Genomic DNA, 27,399 nt, shown 5'->3' on the forward strand with positions numbered 1-27,399 from the left:
CGCAGGGTAGTGAGTGGGTGGGGCTAGAGCAGGCATGAGGAATGGTGGGAAGAGCAGGTGGGAGCGCAGGGGAAAATTAGGAAGACTGCCACAGGGAAAAGGTGCAGGAGGAGGAGCAAAGGGTGAAAAAGCAGAGAAACCAAGGCAAAAAGGAGGCAAAGAGCAGATAGAAGAGTGAAAAAGGAGGCACAAAAAAAAGAGGAGAAAGACACAGAAAAGGATATAAGCAAGAGAAATGCTAGGGAGCGAGTGAATGGTCGAAGATCAAAGACAAAAGAGATACTTCTCTACTGTATTTCGACAAACAAAATTACGAATCTGTATATTGCCTATTAATCTGGCATTTGCTTGGACCAATATGCAAGGGGGTGAGCCTCCATCAGAAGAAAACCTGGTAGGGCACTGCACGGAAACTGCAGACCCTGAGGGTCCATACGTCCCGTAGCCTGCACTTCTGGAAGAGGTGAGAGGGCCAGAGATACTGGAACAAAATAACAGCTGAGGTCCGGCTCAGAAAGTCCTCCAGAGAGCAGAAGCAGGTGTGGCGATCATGACCCTTCTAATGGCCCGCACCTTGGTAGTGGCCAATCCACAGCTTGATAGGTAGCCAAACCGCCATAGAGCAGCAACAAAGGGGTAAGCATAAGGTTGTTTGTATTGTGTTGTATGATTAATAATGGTCTTGCAGGGTCACAACAACAAGTATGAGTATTGGTATTTAAGCCACAACTATAACCATGTGAAGTCTAGGCTTTCACGACTTAGTGATGTAATGTCAGTGATGCTGTATGGTCAATAATACATATCTAACATTACATGCGCCTTGTCACAACTGTATTAACACCTGAGACATTTCTTCTAAGGCATATGGAAGATTAGAGAAGCTTTCACCATCTGCATGATTATTAACAATATTTTGTGCTCAATGTTTTTGCAATGGACACTTTCGGTACCCTTGTAGGTCATACATGAAGTCCGACAGGTGAGCCTTGGAGTTAAAGCTGGGGTCCTGGAGTGAAGGTAAGCAGTTCAACTCTTCATTTTATAGTTCGAACAGCATGGCTGTCCTTCTGGCCCTCATAGGGACACTAGTGATGTGACTTTACATTTTGAGCACGCCATCTATATACCTAGTAGCAGCCAGTGGGTGGATAAGAAGTATCGTTGCCAAAGAAAACTTGTTTGATGAGTTCCCTTGATCTTCCTAGGGTGCCTGTATAGTGAGACCTTCCTGAAGGTTGACCTGGTGTCAGCTTCGTTTGTGTATGCACTGTCCATTGCCATTTGAAAACCAAGTGGGCACGTACCAGGTCCACCCCACCCATCCTGGCAGCATACTCCACTAATCTCAACGCCTAATCTTTATTCAACAGTAGGTCGTAAAGATATCCTTTTCAAGGGGGTGGGGGTCAGGGGGGGGTTTGTTGATTGGGTGGGGGGGGGGGTCTGTTGTCTACTTTCCTTATTCTCTTATCATTTTACTGTAAATCACTGAAGTGGATATTAGGACGATGATGATGGCGATTGACTCTGGGTTACGGAGCTTTGCATACATATGTATCTTCATTCAATAAAATTTGTTTAAAAAAAAAAAGATATCCTTTTCAGAGGGACTAAAAATCACACCCCTGGGGCAGCAGGAAAGTTCCAGTCAGGCCCCTGAATTTGTATGCAGCACAATGGAAACTGACATAAAGGTGTTTCTCTCAGACTTAGAAATTACTGTTCAAATGTTTCATTGCAGAGCATGTAGCACTGTTATACAAAAAAGGAGTAAGTATCCTTCTGGAATTTCCATACCCATACCAGTGTTTAAGTATGGGAGTGCTATGCACACACTAAAGAAAATAGGTAATAGGTAATATAAAGTATATATAAAGTAGCCTTACATGTTGTTACATTAAATGAGAATGGTCTGACCTGTGGCCATTGCTGGTATTGACCTCACTAAAGTCCATTGGGGAGGTGTTGTTAGGAAAAAAGGAGACATTGGATCGAAAGGAGGTGGGTTCAAGCTTGAGCAGGAGATGCTGGAGCCCAAGGATGTGAGACTGTTCAGTGGAATGAAGAGGTGCTGGGGTGGATAGGTAAAAGGCTACACCCCGCAAACAGAAGACCCCATGCTCTGACAGGTGCCAGGGCATGCTGACTTGAGGCCTGTATTCTGTGTAAGACCCCTTGGAGGAGGGACACCGGGGAGAGGGGTAGAGAACAAGAAGCCTGAGTCCTATAGTCACCACCACAAGGGAGGATAGTGTGACACCCTTGTAGGCATTTACTAGAGCCCTCATGTATGAGGCAAGAAGCGCTGGAGGTTCAAGGAGACCTGACAATGACTATGCCAGATTCCTGACAATTGAAATGCAGCAGTACCCTCCCTTGGTGCCAGTTGTGTGGAGAGGGTGGGTTATTCCTCACCTTAACTCGACCTCTTTGTATCTGTGTTGTTCCCAAAGGTGGGGTGACTAGTGGTGGAACGGGGTCTGAGATGTGGCATGCCAAGAGCCAGCTACTGGAAGTCTTTGTCCCGCACAGACGCTGGAATGAGGGGGTTGGTTGAAGGCCGCATAGGAGATAAGGAAGCACAGCGCCAAGAAGGAATACAACGTACTTTGGGGATGGGGAAACAAATGTAGGAGAGGTGATGCAACAAAGCATCCACCAGGACACAAGGGTGACTCTAACCAACATGTCCAAAGAAGTGTAGACTGCACCCAAGAGGTGCCACTACCCTCACTCTTGGACACAGAACCGCATAGAACACACGCTGTGGCCCATGAGGTTACTATAGGCTGCTAAGTTTACCAGGACCATGCCTGAGGAGCTGTTCAAATAGAGTTTATTTTCTTTCAATTCTGGGACTTCCATTTCCGGTTTTATAATGGAACAAAAAAGACAACAACTCCCAGAATTTCTTTTTTTTTTTTTTTTTTTTTTTTATTGTGAAATGTACGTTTTTATTTTTTAACAACAGATTTCATTTGGACATTTTGTGATACATCGGGCGACAATGAATCATTTGGACAATATGTGCATCAATAACCATTTCCATGAAAGTAAGCAATCCCTGCTGAACATGCAGGTAAAATAATAATCTAAACAATGTGCAGACAGTGGTCACATTTCGAGGTACAGCACATGATTCAGCAGATACAAAATACACATACCAGTGAGATAATAAAACAGTCAAGTGATAAGAACTTAGGGGACACATAGCAGGGTGCGGAGGATGCCACTCAGATGTCCTCCTCAGGCAGAGGGGGTAGGTCGATTCCACGATATGTCGCCGTGAAATTTAAGTTTACATTTTTTTTTTTTTTTTTTTAAAACCTTTATTTGAGTAAGCAAAAAAGTACAAGGATGGGCCTACAACCACACGGGCCGGCCGCTAAAAGAGGAGTAGACACATATCATATATGCCCGCAGAGGTAAAAGTCAATCAACAATGCAATACTCAGCACTATTTACAGGACAAAAACAAATTTTATTTATATGAATAGAACAAACACACACAAAAGGCGAAAGTATAGTACCGAAGGTCAGCTCAATGGATGTAAGGGGGGGGACAGCAACAGAAGTACAGCAGCAAAACACTAAGCACTGAGGAGCTCGGAGGGGGGGGGGGGAGGGACACAGAAGTCAGTACAAAAAAGGGGAGGGGGAGGGCCGGAGACACCAGCACAACCCCTATATGAAAGGTTCCAAGAACGCTTGCCTATGGAGACAGGGCAAGCTCAACAGTGCCCACAAAGGGAGGAGTACAAATGTCGCCACGGTAGTCGTTCCATTGACCCCACATCTTCACCCATGCCCTGGGTCTGCCCCTGGCCACATAGACAGTTTTCTCACGGAACATGGACCAATCCATGTTATCCTCCCATTTCGAGAGGTCAGGGGGCCTGGAGGCCCCCCAGAGTTGTGCAATGTCTCGCTTCGCAACCATATAGCCCAGGGTGGCCCATCTAGTCTGTGCCACCGAATAGTCCGTGGGCTCCCAAACATTCAAAAGACATCGACGAGGTTCCGGACACAAGGACACACCTGTCACCGCAGCCATCACTTCAAGCACGGCCGCCCAATAAGCAGCCACCATCGGGCACTCCCAGAGAATATGCAGGAAAGTAGCACGCAAACCACACCCACGCTTACACAATCCATCGGAGGAAAAGCCCATCACCACCAGTCGCGGTCCCGTCACGTACACCCGATGAAGGATCTTCAATTGAACCAGACGGAGACGAGCCGGAATAGCCACTTCCTTCGGGGAGGAGAGGGCTGATTGCCAATCCTCATCATCAAGTTCTAACCCATCTCCCATCCACAATTCCCGAAGTCGGGCCAATAAGTCGGTCCGATTATTAATCAACTTTTTATAGATCAGGGAGATAGTGCTATCAGGAAGATGTCCATCAAGGATACGGTCCTCAAGGGGGGAAGAGTCAGGCGGAATCTCACCAGGAGCAAACACCGAGGCCAGGGCGTGCCTGAGCTGTAAATAACGAAAGAATTCCCGACCACTCAGGCCATAGTCAGCCTGGAGGGCCTGAAACGAACGCACAGAACCCTTAGAGTACACATCCCCCACCTTGGAAATCCCAATCATGTCCCAACGGTCGAAACCCTTGGAAGACCAAAGACCGCCCAGACGTTCTGAAGCATAAAGCGGCGTCGCCAACGTCAAGCGATCCTCCCAGCCCAAGCTCACATTCGCGGCACGCCACACCGTCAAAGCAGTCAATGTAGGTCCCACAAGATGGCGCCCAGCGGAGCGAGAATAAAGCACTCTGTTAAAGTCACCTCCCGGAAGCTGAAGTTTATCCATTTCAAACGCCGGATTACGACCTGGCGAAAACATAGCGTGATTGATAGCGGACAGATGGGAAGCCCAGTAATATCTCTTAATATCGGGGAGCGCCATGCCCCCATCATACCACGGGATGGAAAGTTTCGCGAGAGCAATGCGCGGACGCCCATCCCAAATAAGCTGCCTCTGAAGGCTCTCAATCTCCCGAAAATAGGACTTAGGGATAGGATCAAAATAATTCTGGAGAGCATAGAGAAACCGCGGCAATGACATCATCTTAAACAGGGCCGCCCGACCCAGGGGAGAAAGGGGAAGTCTGCGCCAACGGGCAACGTCCAAACGTAGCCTAAGTAACGGGGGAAGGAGATTACGATCAAAACGAAGGGACGAGTCCAAGGTAACAAAAACCCCCAAGTATTTGAAGCCATCCCTGGCCACCTGAAGAGGAAGTCTGCTCGGCAACGGAGGCAAGACACCAGACAAAACATACACACAGGATTTAGTCCAATTGATGACGAGGCCTGAGTTAGCGACAAAGGACACAAGAACGTCAAATAAAACAGTTAAAGACTTGCGAGGGGAAGTAAGGTACAAAAGGATGTCGTCCGCATAAAGCGAGACGCGGTCTTCGAAGTCCGGGGCCCAGCGAATCCCTTTAAGGGACGGTTCCCACCGGAGCCAGGCCGCCAATGGTTCAAGAGCGAGCGCAAACAACAACGGGGACAGGGGGCAACCCTGACGGGTACCCCTGCCCAAGGAGAAGGGAGCCGACACTCTACCGTTTACCACAACTTGTGCCAGAGGTTCCGCGTACAACAACTGAATCCAGCTAATAAACTCGCACCCGAATCCGAATTTCTCAAGAGTCGCCCATAGATAGGGCCACTCCACAGTATCAAAGGCCATAGAGGCATCCAGGGACGCCAAAATGGCCGGCTCAGTCAGAAGCCCCGCCCTCGCCATCACGCCGTGAAGGCGTCGCAGATTCAAAGCAGTGTTGCGATGCGGGATAAAGCCAGACTGATCCGGATGGACCAAATCCCCGAGAACCGAAAGGAGACGAGTCGCCAAAAGTTTCGCCAAAACCTTGGGTTCAACATTTAACAGGGATATGGGTCTATATGAGGAACAGAGGTCACGTGGTTTACCATCTTTAGGGATGACGACAATTGTCGCCAGGCGCTGATCATAGGGAAGGATGTTACGTTCACGAGATTCTAGAAACATGGCGCGAAGATACGGCGCCATCTTATCGGGGCGTAGCTTGTACAACTCAATGGGCAACCCGTTCGGGCCCAACGCTTTGCCCGAACGGAGCGAACGGATAGCAGTCGCTATCTCATCATTCGTAAAAGGGGAGTCCAAAGCAATACGGTCCAGGTCGGTGACACAGGGCAAAGTGATATCGCGCAAGAGTAAGCGGGAGTCAGCCACGTCCCTCTCAGACACGGGAGCATATACAACACGGAAATATTCCGCAAAACGATCAACAATGGCAGTCGGATCAGTCACATTCTCACCACTCGCAGACTGAATCACAGGCACCACACGATTAACTCTGTCCTTCTTGTCCAACCACGCTAGGAGTTTACCCGCCTTATCACCCACATCGTACAATCTGCCTTGTTGCTCACGAAACATCACCTTAGCAGCGTCCGTGACCAGGGATTTATATGCAAACTGTTTTAGACCCAGGGCATGGAGTTTCTCAGGCGTGACACCAGATCCCAACTCATCCTCCAAAGCAGAGATCTCCCCCTCAAGGTCCACCACCTCCCTCCTCCCGGCTTTCTTGGCTTCAACAATCAAGGAGAGGGCCTGTCCACGAATCACAGTTTTAAAGGCTTCCCACAGGGACACAGCCGAAGGGACCGACCCCTCGTTCTCCAGGAAATATGCATCTATGGACTTGAGCAAGAGGGTACGAGTCTCAGGAGAGGAAAGATACCATGGGTTAATTGGAGCCACTCGGCCCGCTGTCTCCACCCCAACCTCGAAACGAAGCCAGAGCGGCGAGTGGTCAGAAATACCCCTTGGCAAATGCAAAATCTCGCGAACCGCTGACGACTGGGCCGCGGGCATCAGGAAATAATCCAGCCGAGACAGACTGCCATGAGCCCCAGAATGGAAAGTGTATTGGAGCTGAGTGGGGTGCAAAAGTCGCCAGCAGTCCACAAGGCCAAAGGTATCCAGAAACCCACCCAACCACTGCTGAGCCTGCGGAGTATCCCTAGGGGGATGGCGATCGTGAAGGCCGGAAAGCACCGAATTAAAATCACCGGCCAGGAAGAGAGTACTTTCAGGGAGATCTAACAAAACACGGCCCAAATCAGTGAAAGTAGAAGTCTGTAAACCCGGGGGAACATAAACATTAAAGAGAGATAGGGTGCGGCCCTCATATCTACCCACCAAGACAGTATACCTCCCACGGTCATCCTGAATCACCTCGTCAATCGCTAGGGGGAGGGAGGTTCGAACAAGGATACCCACACCCCTAGATCCGGAGGTAGACCCCGAGTGCGCCACAAGGCGGTAGCCCCATCTATTCATCGCATTACAAACATTACCAATCAAATGGGTTTCTTGCATGAAAACAATATCTGGCGACAAACGTCGTATACAATTCAAGACCACACTGCGCTTAATACGATCTCCCAGGCCATTAACGTTCCAGGAAACAAATTTCAACCCTCTACCCCCCATCCCAACCACCCGAGCCAAGACCCCTCATCCACGAGCAAGACACCAGAAACAGCAGCAGACACAGGAGCAATTCGCCTTGAAAACAACACACAAAAAAGAAAGAACTTCCCAGCCCCCCTCCCCCAAACTGAAGGGAAACACCCCCCACCCTGCACCCCTGCAAAAAGCTAAAGAGCCACCCCAACCTGCAGTGTGCCTGTCGCCCCATAACCCCTAGTCTACACAAAGACCCCGGAGGAGGAAAGGTCTCCGTTCCACCCGCCCCTGACAAACATCAAGAACGAAAAGTAACAAAAGAAAGATAAAATAATCACAATGCAGAGGAACGCCGGTCAACAATCCTGAAAATGTATTCAAAATAAAACATGTGAGCCAAACAGTCAGATCTCCACACCACCCTCGGCACCACCAGGGTGAGCGGCGGATTCAGTCTCAGGAGCACGGTCAGGCAAGGAGTCTAGCCAGTCATTAACAGCATCTGGGCGATCAAAGAAAAGGGTACGCTCATTATACTCGATCCGAAGTCTGGTGGGATAGAGCATAGCATAACGTAAGCCCCGATCCCGAAGACGTTTCTTGGCCCCACGAAACTCCATCCGTTGTTTCTGAACTTGTTGGGAAAAGTCCGGGTAAAAGTTCACCGTAGCATTCTCAAAGGCCACCGGGCCCTTCACCCGTGAGGCCTGCAGGATAGCGTCCCGGTCTCTATAGTGAAAAAGCTTCGCTACAATGGGTCTCGGCGGGGCTCCCGGCCGAACCTTGCCCCCTGGAACACGATGTGCACGTTCCACCGTGAAGAACTTCGTAAGGCCGGAAGGGGCAAGATGGTTCAAGACCAGATCCTCAACCAGGAGATCCACCGAGTGGGGTTCAGGGTTCTCCGGTACACCAACCAGGCGAACATTGCAGCGACCTGCCCTATTTTCAAAATCCTCCAGACGTCGGGTCATGAAGTCGTGCACCCGACGGAGATTTCCGACTTCTGTCTGGAGCTCCGAGACGTCCTTCGTGAGGCTGGACGATTTAATGTCCAACGATTGCACCCTCTCATTCGTCTTGCCGAGATCAGCACGAATAAGATTAACCTCAATAGCCACGGTGTCAAGTTTATGGGCCAAGGCCTCGTACTGTAGGCCGGTGGATTCCCTCACGCCCGAGATGGCGCCCATGATGTCCTGTAGGGAGGGCTCCGCCGACTCTTCCAAAACTCGTTCGGACGCTGTACTAGAACCAGGCAGGGCAGCTCCGGGGGACCCCTTAGAATGAGTATAGCGGTCCATGACATTTGATTGAACCGGGGCTCCGCGCAGAGGTGCTTTCGTCTTGCGCGTCTCTCTGTCCCCTCTGCCCGCCATTTTGAAGATGCGTCACAGGACAAGCCACCAGGGTCGACGGGCCCGACACCCAAAGCACAGGATCAAAAGTACACAAAAATGAGGGGCACAACTCGGGTAGAGGTCGCCAAGCCAGCAAATAGTCCGCAGGAAAAACCCAACAGCCGATCCGCCTCCAGGTCTCAGCCGCAACTCGATAGTCACACCCGTGGCCCAAGTCGGAACAGAATCGAAACCGAAACTTAGGAAGGGGGACCCACAAGGCCAGATCACCTGCCGTTGTTGTTCAATTCCAGGACGGCTACAGAACCGCACCCCGTCCCGGGCGCACCTCGAGGGCGGAGTCCAAAAGTTCAGACCATCATATCTCAGGAATAAGAGATCCAAATCAATTTCTGAAAGGTGCCAGGCTGATCAGCCAAACGTCCTCCACACGGATTCTTGCAAGAAATCAGGATTCAGTCAGGATAAAATGCCGGGGGCGGCGAGGGTCCGGAGAGCGCTGTGCTCAAGCGGCCATCTCGGATGCCCGCCAAGCTCCTCCTCAACAACTCCCAGAATTGAAAGAAAAACATGGACCACAGCAACTGATGGTCGCCAAAATAGGACATGATCAAACTAACCTGGCGTCCAAAGAAGCTTTGACACTTGAAAGGTGATTTGGGGCATACTCTCGTAATCGGATATTCTGGTAAGCATGAAAGCAAATAACAATTTCGAGTTCCATCTATAGGATTGTCATTGTTCTTTTGTTTCCAGGTAAAATAAGCGGAACATGTTCGTATAATTGCATTATTTACTTTTATTCTATGCCTACTCATCAGTAAGAAGCATTTTGACCTCATTATTTTTAATCATACCAGGTCCCTCACTTTCACCTCTCTTGCCGAAAGCCAGTCAAACTCCTTAACAATGAGGCTGGGCACTTCCTATGACCTAGTTTTGTACCAGCAGGTTGAATTTAACTTCAGTCAGTCATACTTGTCTGGCAAGAGGTGTTTACACAATATATATTGCAACTACATTTATATAGTGTTTTATGCTTTGACTACAGTTGAAATTACTGTTAGATTACTTTTGATTATGTTACAGATTACTTTTTCTACTCAGGGTGAAATGCCTAGACAGCAAACTGGGACATATCCTAGAGAAAAGGTAAGTAAAGCAGCTTTTTTTATATATTTGCAGTTTTCTTAGAGTTCCATACAAACCAACTCAACATTAAGAACAATTTTCAAGAAAAGCAGTCATTGCAATCCTATGGGAGGAAATTAAGTTATCGGTTTACAGGTGAGTACTTGGTTGTGGGAGTTGGGTTTCTGGGATTAGAAAAAGGGTTCCCCAAGGGTCAAGGATGTACTCTCAAAACACCCTCAGCAGCACTAGGGCGGTCGGGTGCAGAGTGCTGAAGCCCAATGTTATCCAATGGGGGATATGGGGCCTGCGGTGGGTAGCTGCTCATGAGCAGGCCACAAGGTTGTGGGAGTAAAGCACCTGTTAGGCTCAGGTCAAAAAGGGGATCAGAGTTAGCACACAAAGTGGCACAGGGGCAGCTGGGTGGAGGGTGCTGTTTTGGCGTCGGGTGCCCTGTTGATTTCAATGGGGATTCTCCGGTTGCAACAAACACTGCAGGCTCTGGGACAAAGATCTTCTGGAGGTGTCCACCAGTTGGAGAGGTAAGTTGGGATTCCTGGGGATGCTGGAACACCGTCTGTTATGCCGCCCAAGGCTGTATGACGTCGAGTGCCTGGGTGTCTTTAGGCGTTGGGTTTTTCTTATCAGTTCCAGCCGCGGTCGGGGGGATCCTCCAGAAAGGGGCTGTAGACGTTTAGTGGAGTGGAGATTCGAGGCAAGTCAGAGATCACCAGATCTCAGGTCAGGATCGCTGGGGAGACCTCCTGGTGGTGTTGGGTCACTCAAACTCAGGCCATGGGCGTCAGGTGCATAGTGGTGCAGATTCGTGGATTTCGCCAGAGCCAGAGTCTGTTGGTGAGCTAATCTCGTGCTCACGGGAGACAAAGTGTTGGTTTTGGAAGGCAGGGCAGATCATCCGGGTTCTTGAAGGCTGCTGGCTGCAGAAAATGCAGGGATTTTGCTGGAGCAGGTTCGAGGTGGGGACAGGCCAGTAGGGCTAGGCCACAGTCAGTGGGCAGCCTCCATTTCTTAGTTCAGCACGGCTTCTTCGGTCTTTTCTCTTCTATCTTCATATCTGAGGAGGCAAGGTTCAGGAATGCCCCAAATTACTAAATTCAGGGCCGTTACATGTAGGTACAGTTCGGGACCAATGGGCCCCTTCCTTGGGGTGGGTACACCCACTATTATGCCACTCTCCAGTGGGAGGGGGGCCTCTAGGATGCTGGGTCCCCTCATCCACAAGATGGCGGGGACGCAGAGTTGTACTTTAGCTCGCCTTCCCCACCTGAGGGGGTCGGGTTGGCAAAGGTGAGCACACCTCCCATTCTCACTTGGTTTTCCCACCGATTCTCCTGCCTAAAGTGGGGGATCAGAATAGGTGGAGGCCAGTTGCTGAAAGCAAAAATGGCTGGGGTAGCTCAAAAGCTGGCAAGCCTTTGAAGCTTTCCCTTCGTGGACCATGCCCATCCTGGGCAAGGAGGCTTGGCAACTCGTCCCAGGGTGCGATTTGTTTCAGACCCCCGAGAGCAGCAGGCTCTCAACTCAGGGGTCCAGAAACATGTCTGGTGGTGGCAGCTGGTGAGCAGCCACTTAGCAAGGACACTAAACTTAGGTCGTTTTTCAGGGGCATCTCTAAGATGCCCTCTGAGTGCATTTTTCATTTTATCCCACACTGGCATCAGTGTGGGTTTAATGTGCTGAGCAGCTTGATACCAAACTACCCAGTTTTCAGTAAAGCCATTACGGTGCTGTGGAGCTCGTAATGACAACCTCCCAGCACTATATACTCTTAATGGCAATACTGCACTTACAATGTCTAAGAATTGGTTTAGACACTGTAGGGGTACAGAGCTCATGCACTTGTACCCTCACCACTGGTATAGTGCACCGAGCTAGAGGGGTGACTTACCTATGCCAGGACAGTGGCTTGTAGGCATGGCATACAGGGATGTGTCCCATATCGACTCTTCACTTTGGGAGAAGGGACTTGTATGTGGCCAGAGAGTTACAATTTGGTTTTGCAACAGTACAGTTTAGGGAAAGTACATAAGCCCTGGGTACCTGGTTGCAGGAACCCAGGGCACACTCAGTCAAAGTACATCAACAGTAGCGAACGGCTAGCTGGTACACTGAAGACCTCAGAACCGCTAAATGACACTGTAAACTACTGGAAAGGGGATGGCGCACCAGCAGGGACTAAAGAAACCATTGGCAGACCCCAGCGAACTCGGCAACTACCAACCGATCTCCCTGTTCCCATTCCCAGCCAAAGTATTAGAAAAAGCCATCAACCAACAACTCTCCTCACACCTGGAACAGAACCTCCTACTCAACTCATCCCAATACAAATAACACAGCAACCACGGTCACAAGACAGACTTCATAGCGGCTAACAACAATATCCAAGCCCTTCTTGACCGAGGAAAGACTGTGGCTCTGATCCTCCTAAATACCTCTGCAGCCTTCAATATGGTCTCCCATCACACACTCATCACAAGGCTACACAATACAGGCATCCAAGGAGATGCTCCTAGATGTTATGTTATGTTATGTAATGTTAACCCCACTTATAAAGCGCACAGCTGCCTCAGCGAAGAGGCGTACTGGAGCTGACAGTAATGTGACATAGAAGCTAGAGCCTACACCAGAGGGAAGAGATAAGTTTTAATTGTATTCCGAAATGCCAGGAAGCTGTCCAGACTGCAAATCTGAAAGAGGAGGGAGTTCCAGAGTTTCGCTGCTGAACTGCGGAAGGAATGCCCACCAGCATATAACCGTTTTACCCGAGGGTCGGTGACCAGACATTGCTCCATGGAGCGCAATTGGTGCGAAGGTACGTAGGGCACCAGCAGATTGGCCACACAGAGGGCTTTAAATTCAATCCGCTTGGCCATAGGCAGCCTGTGTAGCCGTCGAATGACACCAGCTGTCGGGCAGCTTCTAGGGAGCCCAAGCTGGGCTCTGGCTGCAGGGTTTTGGACCCTCTGCAGTTGCATAACCTCTGCCTTGTTCACATCCAGGTAGAGCGCGCTGGCATAGTCCAGCCTTACACAAAATGGCCTCCTCGACAATGATTTGTCGGGTGGACGGGTCGAAGAAACCCAGCAGGGGATTCAGTGCACGGAGTAGGCCAAAACAAGTTCCTGCCACTTTCTTTGTATGGTCCTGAAAACTGAGGGTTAAATACATTCACACCCCTAAATTTTTTACCACCAACTTGGGGATGGGTGCGCTCCCCAGGGTTTTGGGCCACTAACGTTCGCTCCACAGCTCAGTATCTCTCCCACCAGCAACACCTCCGACTTATTGGCGTTCAGCTGGAGACAGTTGGCAGTCACCCACTCTGCGACAGCCGCAAGACCGCTCCTAAACGTGGGGGCATCCCGCGTGGAGTCATTGGAGAGAGCCACCACCAACTTCCGCATAAGAGACAATGGTGAGATCTCGGTCCCTGGGACCACCGCCAGTACACAGAAGAGTGTTGGGCCCTGGTCACCAGCAGACTAGACTACGGCAACACACTCTACGCCGGAATAAACAAAAACCTCACCTCACCTGCAAACTACAGAACATCCAGAACGCTGCCGCAAGACTGGTCCTCAACCTACCAAAACACTGCCACATCTCCCAGCACACTACACTGGCTCCCCGTCGAGGCGAGAGTCACCTTCAAGATACTCACCCACGCATACAAGGCCCTCCACTGCACCAGACCAGCATACCTGAACAGCCGACTCAATTTCCAGGCACCCCAAAGGACCCTACGATCAGCCCAACCCTCCTACGCCGCGGTCCCCCACACACGGAAAAAACAGATCGGGAGGACGCTCCTTCTCCTTCCTCGCAGCAAAAGCCTGGTACACCTCAGACAGACAACATCGCTCCCCATCTTCGCAAAGAACCTCAAAATCTGCCTCTTCGACACACCCCCTCCTTGATGGATGGGATCCTGCAACCCCTCCTACCCCTAGCGCCTTAAGACCCTTACGGATGAGTAGACACGCTTAACAAACCTTTGACTGATTGATTGATTGGGAGGGAGGAGAAAGAAGCAAGAAAAGGAAGGATTGCCAGACAACTAAAAAGGTCAGTAACTAACAATCAGAGGCATGTAATGTTCTCAAGAATGAGGAAGGCCAAGGAACATACAGACTGAGCTGTAGTATTTGTTTTCATAGTCCAATAATTGAGATATTGCAGGTTTTTTTCCTAAAATTATCACATCGCTGCATTTCTTACATGCCAGAGCTTTCTGATCAATCAACAAGCACATATGATGTCATTAAGGAGCACACAAGAGACAAACTGGCTGACGCTTTCCTGGTAGTGCGAAATCCGAAAAGGTAGTAGGCGTTAAATGACTTACTCAGCATCTGGCTTGACCGTCCTAAGTGCCTGATAGGACTGCTGGAACTGGAGGCCACTGGCCTTCATCATGTAAGCAGTTACAATGGCTGCACTGCGACTGACTCCTGCATGACTGAAAAACAAAATCTTTCATTAGTGAATGAACAAGAATGACATTTGTTTTTTACAGAAGTTACTTGGGCAGGAATGACATCCCCTGCAGGAAGAGAAAGCCTGTGTGATTTAAGTTAACTACATGGTTCAGTACACCCCCTTAAAAGGATCTGGGATTACTGGTGCTGGAGTAGAGAGGCCAGTGTTCCTAGGTGAGAATCTGATACCAGGAGTCTGCAGAGGAGGAGACTGGATATTGCCAACGGGCTGGGTTAGGGGTGGCAACTGCCGACCAACACGACCACTTAAGAGTTTCACTCCAATGACTCTCAGCCGATTATGTATTGCTACTCTTTGGAAAGACCCAAATCCGCCAACACTGCAACAATGGATCTCCCGGGTATTGGCTACATATATACTAGAGAAAGCCTTATATGAAAAAAGGGGAGGGAAAAGAAAAAAAGCTGGGAGAAGGATTTGGGCTCCAGTTTCAGAATGGAAGCAGAGTCTAGGAGAGATGTAAAGCAGGCATCAAATAATGAGACTGATTATAAATGGAATGTTTACTGAGTGTATTATATTATTCAAGGACACATTTTTCTATTGTAACTGCAGATATCGTTCTTTCTTTTATGCCGGAAATCATTGGATCTGAGAATATCGATGTAACGGCTATAATATTTTAATTTTGTCCCTTTTATTTTCCTTTTCTCTCTCTCTATAACCTGTACTCCCGCGTATTCTTGATGATGATGAATAAAAAAATATATATATTTTAAAAAAAGAGTTTCACTCCACTCCCACATCTGAGAAGCCTCATTTTGCACCATGCACACTCTACAAGCATACGTGATCTTACCGGCAGAAGGCACTGGGAGGTCTCCAGACTATCCTTTAGGTGCTTCTGGGGCAGTGGCTCCATCAGGCTGTGGTGGAGTGAGCTCTAAGCATGAGTGATCTTACGAGGGGAGACGCTCCGAGGTCTCCAGACTATCCTGCAGGTGCTTCTGGGGGGAGTTGGCTCCATCGGGCTGTGGTGGAGTGCGCTCTTGTAGGCCTCATGTTACTGGTTCCGCTGGTGAGCATGAGACCGTAGTATTGGGTGTGAAAATAGACCTCTGGACCGCACTGGTTGCATTCAATAGCTGGGCGGGGGCTGCTCCACAGAGGGGAGGATGGTGAGCACAGGCCATCCTGAAAGGAGCACCAGCTGCCATTTCGTCTACGCAATGGTGCTGCGAAATGTATGACCCCAGGAGTATGGTACTTTATGGTCACGTAGAAATGTCGTGACCACTTTGAAGGTTCGCCTCTTCTGCAGCGTGATGGTCGATAGGTCCTGAAACAGGGCGATGGAATCTCCTCGGAACTGCAGAGGCTGTTTCTGGCGGGCCACTTGTAGAATCCGTTCCTTCAGGGGGAAGTCTGGGAGGAATGCTAGGATGTCCGGCGGTGGGGCCGGTGCGCGCCTTGCCAGGCCCACCCTGTGTGCACGGTTAATGCGGATGACAAATTCAGGTGGTTCCCCAAGTATATCTCTAAAGAGGTCCTGCAGGTAGCACGTGACGCTATTCCCTTCCGCTTTTGATGGTACCCCCGGACCCGAATGTTGTTCCTCCGGGAACGGTTCTCGAGGTCCTCCGCGTGTGCCTGTAGGTCCACCTGTTGTTCTTGAAGGCGGAGGACCTCCTGCTGAAGGTGAGCTAGCTCCTCACTGCGGGTATGGTCAGCTTCTTCCACTGCAGCCACTCGCTCGCCCAGTCCATCAATGTCTCTGCTTAGCTCTCGCTGTTCCCCCGCTAGTTCCTGCTTCAGGACCTGGAAGTCTTCCCGTAGGGTATTAAAAAGGGATTCCAGGAAGGTACTTGTGATGGGCGCCTCTCCATCCTCTCGATGTTGCCCAGCGATGCCGGTTGATGGCGAAGGGGGCGCCTGGGTCTTCCCCCCCCTTTAGGGACGGTTTTGGTGAGCATGTCGGGTATCGTGCGGTTGCCTTTGCGCCCCCCGCTAGTCATGCTGCCGCCAAGTTCGGAGATCTCGAGGACCGCGGGCCCTATGTCATCCAGGGGGCCGCTGCAGCGTGGCCTGGTCTCTTTCAGCGCCCCGAATGGTTTAGGAAGGTGCGGCCGACCTCTGCAGAGAACCAGCCGGCGTCCCCCACAGCTAGCAGGTATGGCGGGGGTCTGTCCGCGGTGATGACCGCACCGCGCGTCGGTGCTGTGGAGAGTCTATGATCCCCCCTCAATGCTGGCGGTGCCTGGGTCTTTCCCTCCAAGTGCGCCGGTGGCAAAGGGCGAGGCCTCCTGGCTCAATCGCAACAGGGTCTTTAAGTGGTGGGTGCCTTGGTGCCGCAGGGAGGGTCCAGTCCCCAGGCGTGTTGGTTGAGGGCCCGTCCCCGCCGGTGTCATGCTAGGCCCAGCGCCGGGGCTTAAATTTCCCCCTGCGTTGCGTGTGCAGGCCTCCCTGTGCGACTAGCAGGTATGGCGGGGGTCCGTCCACGGTGATGTCCACAACGCGCGCTGGGGCTATGAAGAGTCTCTTGCCCCCCTCAAAGCCGGCGGTGCTTGGGCCCCTCACTCCAAGGCCGGGCCAGTGCGTCGGCGGCAAAGGGCCAGGCCTCCCGGCTTTATCGCAACAGGGTCCCTAGGTGCTGGGTGCCGCAGGGAAGGTCCGGACGCATTTGCTGAGGGCCCGTCCCCACCGGCACTGTGCTAGGCCCAGAGCCAAGGATTAAATTTCCAGACCCCCTGGTGCTGTGTGTGCAGGCCTCTCTGCTCGGCGCCGTCCCTCAGGGCCACACGCACCAGAGGGGGGGTCTGTATCTAATTGGGAAAGTCTCTTGCCTTCTCTCCGGAGCTCGGGTGTCGAGTCCACGCCGTAAGGGCGATTCTGTTTTGTACGGGGGAAGGCCTAAAGCTCCATTTTGGCGTCTGCCCGTTGCTCACCTCCTCCGGTCGCGCAGCGTCTCCTCACCGGGCGCCGCCGGGTATGTGGCTTCTTCGCACCGGAGATCGACCACTCCAGCCGGGCACACCGCAGGAGGCTCCCGTCCCCGGGAGCGGCGGTCAGCAGGGCGCTCCACAGGGCCGGGTCTGCCCCGAGGCCAGCGGCCTCCCTCCAGGTCTGGGAGCGCCCGACGGGCCAGCCCACCACAGGTCTCAGCTTCCAGTGGACTCCGGTGCCCCGAGGACTGACCGCCTATGCCGGGCTCTGCTCTCCGCCTCTGGGTACGTCGTCGCTCCTCACCGCCCTCCGATCAGGTGCAGGATGGTATCCCGACACTGCGGTTCGATTCAGGCCGTCGCCGTCATGACAGCCGCCCCTCCTCAGGCGCGCCGCGGAAGATCAGAAAGTGGTTCCAGCGGTCACCTCCTTCGCCAAAAGCTTGGCAAGTGTTTCTCGCCGTACCACCAAACACAGCAGGGTGAAATCGGTGAGTTCTGAGGGGGTATTTTGCTAATAAAAGAGTGATATGGGGTTCAGGGCCGGGGAGCCGATGAAAGGACGTCTGGTCAGGTCGCCATCTTGGCCACGCCCCTGATATTGGATATTAAACAGTTTGTGGAAATTAACTGAGGAAGTCTTAGGGACTAGACTAGATGCCTCTCCAGTTGCGATTAGTAGAGATATGGGAGTAGAATATTTTTCAGGATTTTAGCTGCAAATGGAAATAATGGTAACACCCCACGGGTTGAATCAACTATCTGCATAGGGTTAACGAAAGTGTATGGTCCATTAATGGCTACAAAGATATATCTTAAAAGCAAGATCTTTGGCTGTCATGCGCCCCGACGAACTACAAATCACTTGAATAAAGAGAGAAGCCCATCGCTGACCAGTCTTTCGGCCCCATCTTTAAATGTTGTTATACTGGTGGGACTATTCAATCATCTTGGAGTGGCAGCATAATACCCCCTTATGAGAAGGAGACAAGTCCTCCCCATTGAATTATAGACAAATAACACTACTTAATGCTGTAGTGACAATGTTCATTAGGAATACACTAGAACACGGGTACTCCTAGTACGGCCGGCGGGACGCCAGCGGCCCGGCAAGCCTTTTTTGGCGGCGCACAGAGCTTGCACCTGTGTTTTTTTAAAACAATTTAAGGAGTGTCGTCAAACACTGCAAGTTGCAGCAGCACAGACTCTGCTCTGTGGGGGCCGGGCGATTCCAGTGACTGTCAAGAGTGGAGATGCAGGGGCACTATGAAGACAAAGCTTTATTAACATGTAAATGGTCTTTTATAGACCTGTGAAGTACTTGGGTGCGGCTGTGTGTGCGCGCCTGGGAAGCTGTCTCAGCCCGGGCTGATACACACGCAGGGTGAGGTGGCAGAGGGAAGGAGAGGGAGGGAGACAGAGGGAGATAGAGGGAAAGGGAGATCGAGGGAAAGGGAGATGGAGGGAGGGAGACAGAGGTTGAGGGGGAGGGAGGGAGGCAGAGGGAGTTAGGGAGACAGAGAGAGTGGGAGACAGAGAGGGAGGGAGACAGAGGGAGGGAGACAGAGGGAGGGAGACAGAGGGAGGGAGACAGAGGGAGGGAGGGAGAGGGAGGGAGGGAGACAGAGGAACGGAAACAGAGGGAGACAGAGAGAAAGGGAGGGAGACAGAGAGAGAGGGAGGGAGATAGACAGACAGAGGGAGGAGGGCGACAGGGAGGGAGACAGATAGAGGGAGGAGGTAAACTCAAGGAGTTGCAACAAAATTAAGTATATATAATGGTCGTATATATAATGGTCGGAAACAGAGGAGTCTTTTTGACCCCATTACTGTTTATTTTAGATTTATGATTTACCAGTGGTAGTATCAAAATCCCCAGGAGACCTTCCTATAGGCGGTGGTCAAAAACAACCTTACCTACTCTATGCTGACAATATTGTAATGTTTGATTTGTCACCTAAAGGCTTACAAAGAAGACTGAATAATCTGAAATGTTATTCTCAGTAATTTTTTTAACATACGATGAAAAGCTAAATTGAATTCTTTTAAAGGCAGAAATCATCAGGAAAAAAACATTTTAAATGGTATGGGGGACAGAATCACTGAATGTAGTCCAAGAGTATACTTTTTTGGGGAAGATCTTTAGCTCCTCGCTAGATGATAGGGCACAAATAGCCAATATGACTCCGAGAACAGCGAGCAATGCAAAGGGCTGCGTAGATTTCTATAACCTGCATCTTCTGAGACATTTTGCACACCCTTACCCTTTTCTATTATATGAGGTTAAAACAATTGATATTAAGAAATGTGCTTATTAGATTTGATGGAGGACAAAATCCTCAGAATGTTTTGTTCTTTAAATACATCCGAACCAGAATGTGCCATCGGGTTAGAACTCGCACTGGCCAGTGCCTATGTGTTGGGTTTGGCTACAATACTATGCTGGGGGCTGTGCCTGGTGCACTTTGAAGGGAATATTTGGAGGAAGCTATGAGCCACTGAAACTGTAAAGGCAATGTTTTTGATCTCACATTCGGTAAAAATCCATTATTTGCCCTGAATTTGCTTAAACTGGGGAAAGAAGTATTTATGAACATGTATAGGGCTGAGTTAAAGATATTTCTTAAGTTCTTTTGCCCAGCCCTTAGTATGCAAATGCATAGACATACTTGTGACAGTAAAAATACGTTTTTTTATATTAGCTCTTCTTGTAATGAAAACACTGCACAATCATATTTGGAATGGAACTTAGATCATGTGGTGCAAAGATTCATTATCTTAAAGATGCTCCCCCTTAGAAATATAATGCGTGCATGGAAGAAAAAAAAGGGATGATCACATATGCAAATTATGTAAAGGGGTATTCAAGATCTACACCATGTCCTTTTTTTTAATTCCCAGCACTGCACAGAGATATTGTATGTATTATCCTCTGTTGACCATATATAAATCTTAGTGCGTCCCAGCAGCTCGGTATAGAGAAGGGGTCTGGGGGTATTCCAAAGTTCTTACTCTGCAGATGTTCAAATAAACCATTGAATAATGAGGATGTAGGGTAGCTCTTAATAGTCAATTTATGTATATATATATATATATATATATATATATATATATATATAAAAAACTTTTCTAATTTGTTTTTTTTTTTGCAAAAACTTTACATTTTTAAAAACTTTTCCCCCAGGGATAAAATAAAATATTTAGCAAAAAGAACTCCGGGAAAGGAAGGACTAAAAACATAAGAGTAAAAATTACTATGTGGTTGGCACTTATATGGAACAGCCAGTCTCTTGCTGCTGATTTCAGATACAAATATTTTTGTGCCACACAGCTGGCAGCACAAGACTTTATTAAGATACGCAGGGTCCAAGTCAGCCTGCTTGCCTGCCCTTGTTGAGGAACAGAGTTCCCTGGTTTTACTGATGGAATACTAGTAACTCCAGAAGATACCTCTACACTTTTTTATGGCATTACTCTGGCAATACTTGGATGCACTGCGTGTATGTGGCGCCACGTCCCTGGTATTCCAAACGAATATGGTTTACGCGTCCCAGGGGAAAGATCCTTTTTGCTTAGCTTGCATGTTGCTGTCCAAGTGGACACTTTTTTGGCTCCCTCAAGAATTGTAAACATTTCCCAAACAAGGGACTCTGCAGATGTTTTAGGGGCCTCAGTCCATGTTGGTGGCCCTGACCCCTCTCCACTTTCAGAAGATGACATTTTAACAAACCAGCACCTGCGCAGACACCAACAAAAGGAAAAGGTACTGGTGGTAACAGGAACAGATGAAAGATCATGAAAAGGCTTTTCCAGAAAGAGGAACCTATGGTGGGTACTTCCTTACATAAATTGTGACGTTACTATTAAGCAATCAAATCTCTTTAAAGGGTATATCTATGCTGTTGCAGTCCTCTTGAATGTGTCTTGCGAGATTCTAGTAGGATCGCAATTGACAATTAATACTTTTTTTTTAATAATATATGTTCCCAATCTATCATTTACGTTTTTAACTTTAGTAATATGGTGAATATATACTTATAGTGAGTATATCGTAATAATGTTGTCTTCTTATGAAAATCCGCTAGAGTAGACAACAAGTTCCATCCCCTCAGAGAGCATGTGAGGGGTCAATTTACTCACTCTGGCAGACCTCCCGCGGGTGTCTCATGGACCTCTCGCAAGAGTTCTCAATACAAATTTAAACACACAGTTAAATAGTCATTTTAAATTAAAGTGCAACACAACAAGGTATATGGATATTGGGAGAACTGCCGATGTAGCAGTTGGCAGACCACTTATCCGGTCCCATTTCGTTTGATTGAGCACGAAGTAATCTTGTCACCTTGATTGTAATAACTTTTCTATAAGGAAGGTACTTTACAATAAAAAACAAACTACAAATTCAGTGAGAAAAACAAAGATTAAAGTGAAGTTATAGTTACCTAATAATAATTTTTTGAAAACCATTAGAAATTCACTGAAAAACACCAAAGGTTAAAGTAATGTTATGGTTAGGTGAAAATGTCAGTGATAACGTACCGTTATGAACTAAAAAACACCCAGAAATTCATGTGCTAACTATAAATTGCGCCTCACCATGCACTGCTTATGACCTCACATATTCCATCACTCATGACATGTTATATGACCTATGTATGACATCACCGAAGACATATAAAAATATCATTGATGTCATCACCGATTACATCACTGACAACATCATCCAAATTACTTTTGTACACACTACTCTAAAAAGGATAAAGGAATTAGGGGTATGACAATAAGTACCAAATAGCTCAGAATAATATAAAGCATCATTAATGCCATCACACATATAACCCACTTATGTGAAACAAGCTTCTGTAACGTGGGACAAAGACTTTATACCATACTTTGAATGGGTAACAAAACTCATGTTAATAATCAACCACACATAGATAGCTCCTATTTCCCTCAATGTTCAAACTGTATACAAGGTTTGGAGAAACCCAACTTCCTCACGACCTGTTACATAAGTAAAGCCCTACTACGGACAGCCTTTCCCCTGTATTAAACCCTTCTCAGTTAGCAAAACTCTAGTGAGAAATGAAATTGATACGAGAAGAAATGTGCGTACTGTAAACAGCGTTTACTCTTACTCTATGCAGAGTCTATACCGCATACCACACTGTTTGCAGGCAGTCAAACTCTCATGATGAATAAACCACAGATTATTAACAAGCATTGGCACAGCCAATAGGTTTCGGCTTTGAGACCTTGTAAGTATTTTGCCATAAAGCACGTATATATAACTTATGAATACTATAAATAAATTAAAAATGATGGAGCAGGGATTGGAACACGAGCAGGAAACATAAATAAACATTGAGATTTCTATTACGGAGGAAGAGTGGGTTTCACATTACGCCAAACTCTATAGCGATCAACCTCTATCTGACCAGGAAAAGGAAGGGCCAGAATTCGACCAAGAGCTCTACCACCCCTCCCAGCAACTGGATATGGGCTTCACTTTGGAAGAAGTTAAATTAGCTATTAAAGCTAGTATGGGTGGTAAGGCTCCGGGACCGGACGGAGTCCCGGTCAATCTGTTTAAAAACAATGTAGCTTTATGGGGACCATTACTCACCCAATTATTTAATGCATGGTGCTCTATAGGCCTATTAAAAACGTGGTATGAATCCATCATAGTCTCCATATTCAAAAAGGGTGAAAGAGCAAGCCCAGCTTCCTACCGCCCAATTTCACTCCTAGATTCCACCTTTCAGATAATTGGGCGTGTGGTCTTAGACAGACTACAACTTTTGGGCAGACGAGCAATCAATCATTAGCGATCTCCAATATGGCTTTCGAAAAGGCCTTGGCACTGTTGACCAGAGCCTAAATCTTCATATTCACAAATATACGAAAGCCAAGGGAGGGAAGCTGTTTTTAACTTTTGTTGACCTAACATCAGCGTTTGATTGCGGTATACATGTAAAATTATGGGCAATTCTGGAAAGGCTGGGGGTCGACAGTCAAATAACCGCCTTTTTGAGGCAATTATACTCAGGGGCAAGGGCAAATGTCTGATTTGGAAAGGACGGGGACTTAACTAGGGGACTCCAGATTTCGAGAGGGGTGCGGCAAGGCTGTGTTCTTGCCCCATTTCTGTTTACCCTATATATTAATGGGCTTAAGAATACTCTGCTTAGGGAGTGCAGGGGTCTGCCCATGGCAGTAGCACGATCTGTCCCTGCACTCCTATATGCAGATGGCGCGGTCTTGATGACCCGGACACCCATTGCTATGCAAAGGGTGGTAATGTCCTTTTCACAATTCATGACAAATCTGGGCCTTACAATTAATTGCTCTAAAACTTTCCCAATGAACTGCGGCCTTGGGGCAAATAAAAAGAAAAAGTCAATTTGTATTGATTCAATTTTTTTAGATTTTACTCCCACATTCTCCTATTTAGGGTTACTGTTTGATCAGTCTGGCTCATGGAGCAATGCAATAAAAACTAGAAGGCTCCTTTTTTGTAAGTCCGTAATGGCCTTGACAAATTTTAGCAGAAAGATGTATAGGCGATCACCAGGAGAATTACTATGCATCTACAGAGCTACATGTGTAGCAATCGCTACTTATGTGGCAGGCATCCAGGGGTACGCCAATGTCTCTACATTTCAGGTGGCAGAAAATATATTTTTCCGGACAGTGTTTCCACCCTAATCTGCCACACAGAACTCGCTGTTCCGTCCTTGGAAGATTTAGTTAAGATTCAACCAGTCCTATTGTGGCATAGTGTTTGGACCACCGCAGAGTCTGTTTTTAATTGTTTTATTTTAAAAGATGTGATGAGTATTGACAATGCCAACAAAATTAGATGGCTACACTATGTCAAAACGTTTTGTCACAAATATGCCACTTGGAATATTTTAACGATCCTTTATTAATGTTACAGGTTTCTAGAAAGGCACTTAAAAACCTTTGCATGACACACCTGAGTGACCTAAGAATAACTAATGAAATTACCAAACCCATGCCACTTGGAATATTTTAACGATCCCTTATTATGTTACAGGTTTCTAGAAAGGCACTTAAAAACCTTTGCATGACACATCTGAGTGACCTAAGAATAACTAATGAAATTACCAAACCCACAGTGGTAGCACACCACCTCACCCTGGTTACTGGTAACATTCAACCTTACATCCTGCTACCTATAAAGGATTTTGAGAGGTTTTTACTAACACGCTTCAGACTTAACATCCCGCATAGATCCTTAAGTTTTCCTGAGGGGAATGACTGGTCACGATCACTCTCGAAGTGCCTTGTGATGATTTGTCGGCGCAATCGTACATGCATGTTTTGTTTTTCTGCACATTTTACATGGTACCGAGGAAAAAATGGATTGCCCCACTACTAAAAAGTATGGAAATAAGACGATGCCGCCCGCATTCCTGGCAATTCAGAAACTGGATAATATACTAACTGTTGTTTCTGTTACCGCCCGTGTAAAGACTGTTTTTAGATTTCGGAAATCTATTATAATATGAATTTTACTATATATGTTTTAACCATGTGTAACATTATGGTTATTTTTTAAATATGACTTTTGATTGCGATAGGACAACTGTACTTTTATGGTTATTTTATATGTATAATAACCAAATAAAGTTACTTGAATTGAATTGAAATAAACGTGTACTGAGAAACCCACTGCTGCATTTAATGGCCTTTAAACTGTAGATTTTTTTACCCTAAATGATGACTATGTGACTTCATTACTATGTTCTAGGACACATTTATTAATTACCATAGGATGAGTTTATTTTCAGGCATTGAACAGACTGAACGCAGCGGTTCTTAGCCTGTAATGTGGAGAACACTGAGTGTCCATGAAGATGACTCAGCGAGTCTACGACTGCTTACAAATTAAATAGTAACATATTATTAAAATGTATATGAACGAAGAAGCAACATTTAAAGTTGAACAATTTGAAACATTCTTCAAGAGGGAATTTGAAATTGGAGGCCAAGACATTAAGTTAGTATCTTCAGCTTGTTTCATGGGAGCAGTGCAAAAGCATCAAACAGAAATGCCCTAAATTGAATGTATAAAAGCTCCAACCTTCCCATTAAAATTCAGTTCTTTAAATTTGTGAATTAAAGCCTCAGCATTTATGTATTTGTTTGAATGTTTGCTTTTGTAATTTTTGTGCATTTTGCGGGTCAAATTATCGATAGTGCTTAGGCCGGTTTCCAGCTACCAGTAATGACTCAGTGGGTGTCCTCTGTTTCCAACAATGATTATGTGGTAGTCCCTGGGTTCTAGCAATGATTAAGTGGGGCTCAAACAAAGTCAAAAGGTAAAGAGCCCCTGGGTGGATTAATGAACACCATAGGATGCCCAAAGCTCCACTCTATTACCCAAATCCGTTTTGAATGAGTGAAATGTTTTCTGCAAACACTTGCCACAATGGACCAAAAGCAATGGCTACAATCTTCCAACCACGCCCCCTACACAACTAAGCATGCTGCCCACATAGGTATGCGCATCAGTGACCCACATAGGAGCAGTACGTGCTACATGAAATGCTGCTACACAATGCGCATTGTTTGCCATTAGCTCCCTCACTTATGACTTCGTAACCCTCAGAGGTCCGCAATCATGTTGAGGTTCTCTCGGAAAGAGACTTTGTTTGGCTGATTGCGAAACCACCTCACAAGCTGGCTGTGGAAAAGTGTTTTTTTCAGCTCTCGCTGAAGTAATTGCCACTTGCTAGGTTACAAACATTAACCCAGGGAGTGCGGCAAACCGCCAGCTTGTTTTTCTATTGAAAGGTGACCTGTTAGCAGCCTGGTCGACTGCAGCACTTTGTTAAATAATCATGCCGTGCTGGAGAAGTAGGAACGCCAAGGAACACAACGAATCAGGATTGCAGATGCATTGCGTGCTGAATTTATTAGCTTTATTTCAGTTATCCAGTCTAAAGAGACGGGTAGAAAAGTGCAGTCTTAACTTGGCGCGCACTGCAGTCTGTCTTCAGTGGCATCTGTTGGTCAGCGCTTCCACAAGTAAAATACACTACATGCCCTGCACAAGAGGAGTGGTGGGAGTGGACACAGGGAGACAAGGGGGATTGGTGCAGGGGAGACAAGTAGGCACTGCAGCTGCCGCCCTACGTGTCGCTGCTTGCTCCCGTGGCAAACCATGGTGGGAGTGAACCTTTCAAAAGAGGTGGGACATGCACCCACCTTTAGCCCTTTGCATATTTTCATTATAGAAAGACACTCGCAGAGCAGCGCATGTGCGCTGCGAGGCTCAACCTAAATAGTATTTACTAAGAACACTCCATGCAAAACTTCTTAAAAGAGAGGAATCACTGTAAACACCAAAGGCCTGAAGATGCTAACATTGTAAGTTACAACGTGGTAACCCATATATATATACACACATCACTGATAATGACGTATGCACTAAGTTTATCGCGAATGAGAAATATAGGATTAAGGGAATACATGCATTTATGGTTGATGTTTATGATTGATGCCACACTAAGCACCGCCTGTGTATAATAATGTCACCTTACTTTCATTGCAAAACATTGGTTGAGTGCATGACTAACTGGTTTTCCCAGAATTATTCCTTATTACCATTGCCTGTGGTTTATCCGCGATTTAGATTTCAATGAATCAGTATGCCAACGGTGTTTACTCCGTATCACCAGAGCCCACGACGAGAAAACAAATCACTGAATCCATACACTTGGAACCTGCAAGCATTCCTATAGGCTATCCCCTATACCTGCGTACAGTTGGTTGCTTAGTAACTGGATGACGCGTCGACAACGGAACATCCTCACGCTCGCCAAGCCAGTTCATACAAGTTTGGAATGACAGCGGCTTTGGTTCTCAGAGTCAGAGCCAGCAGAGACAGCGCAGTGGAAATCATGTCGCGTATCGTATCCTCGCTACTTGAGTAGGCATGCTTAAACTAAGGTGAGCGTTAGGTGCTAATGTAATGCAGCATTGCATACCT

The 27,399-nt window shown here is 47.7% G+C and overlaps 1 protein-coding gene across 2 annotated transcripts in view; it reads right to left on the reverse strand.

Annotated features, from left to right (window-relative positions):
- Nucleotides 1–27,399, reverse strand: part of DUSP12 (dual specificity phosphatase 12) — a 155,312-nt gene that overhangs the window by 43,412 nt on the left and 84,501 nt on the right. For both annotated transcript variants that reach the window (XM_078662962.1, XM_078663042.1), the window contains one exon: nucleotides 14,342–14,455. In XM_078662962.1, the coding sequence (XP_078519088.1) occupies nucleotides 14,342–14,455 (114 nt within the window). The remainder of the gene's footprint in view (nucleotides 1–14,341; nucleotides 14,456–27,399) is intronic.

The sequence above is a fragment of the Lissotriton helveticus genome, chromosome 1_1, assembly GCF_964261635.1.
Source record: "Lissotriton helveticus chromosome 1_1, aLisHel1.1, whole genome shotgun sequence".
NCBI lineage: Eukaryota > Metazoa > Chordata > Amphibia > Caudata > Salamandridae > Lissotriton > Lissotriton helveticus.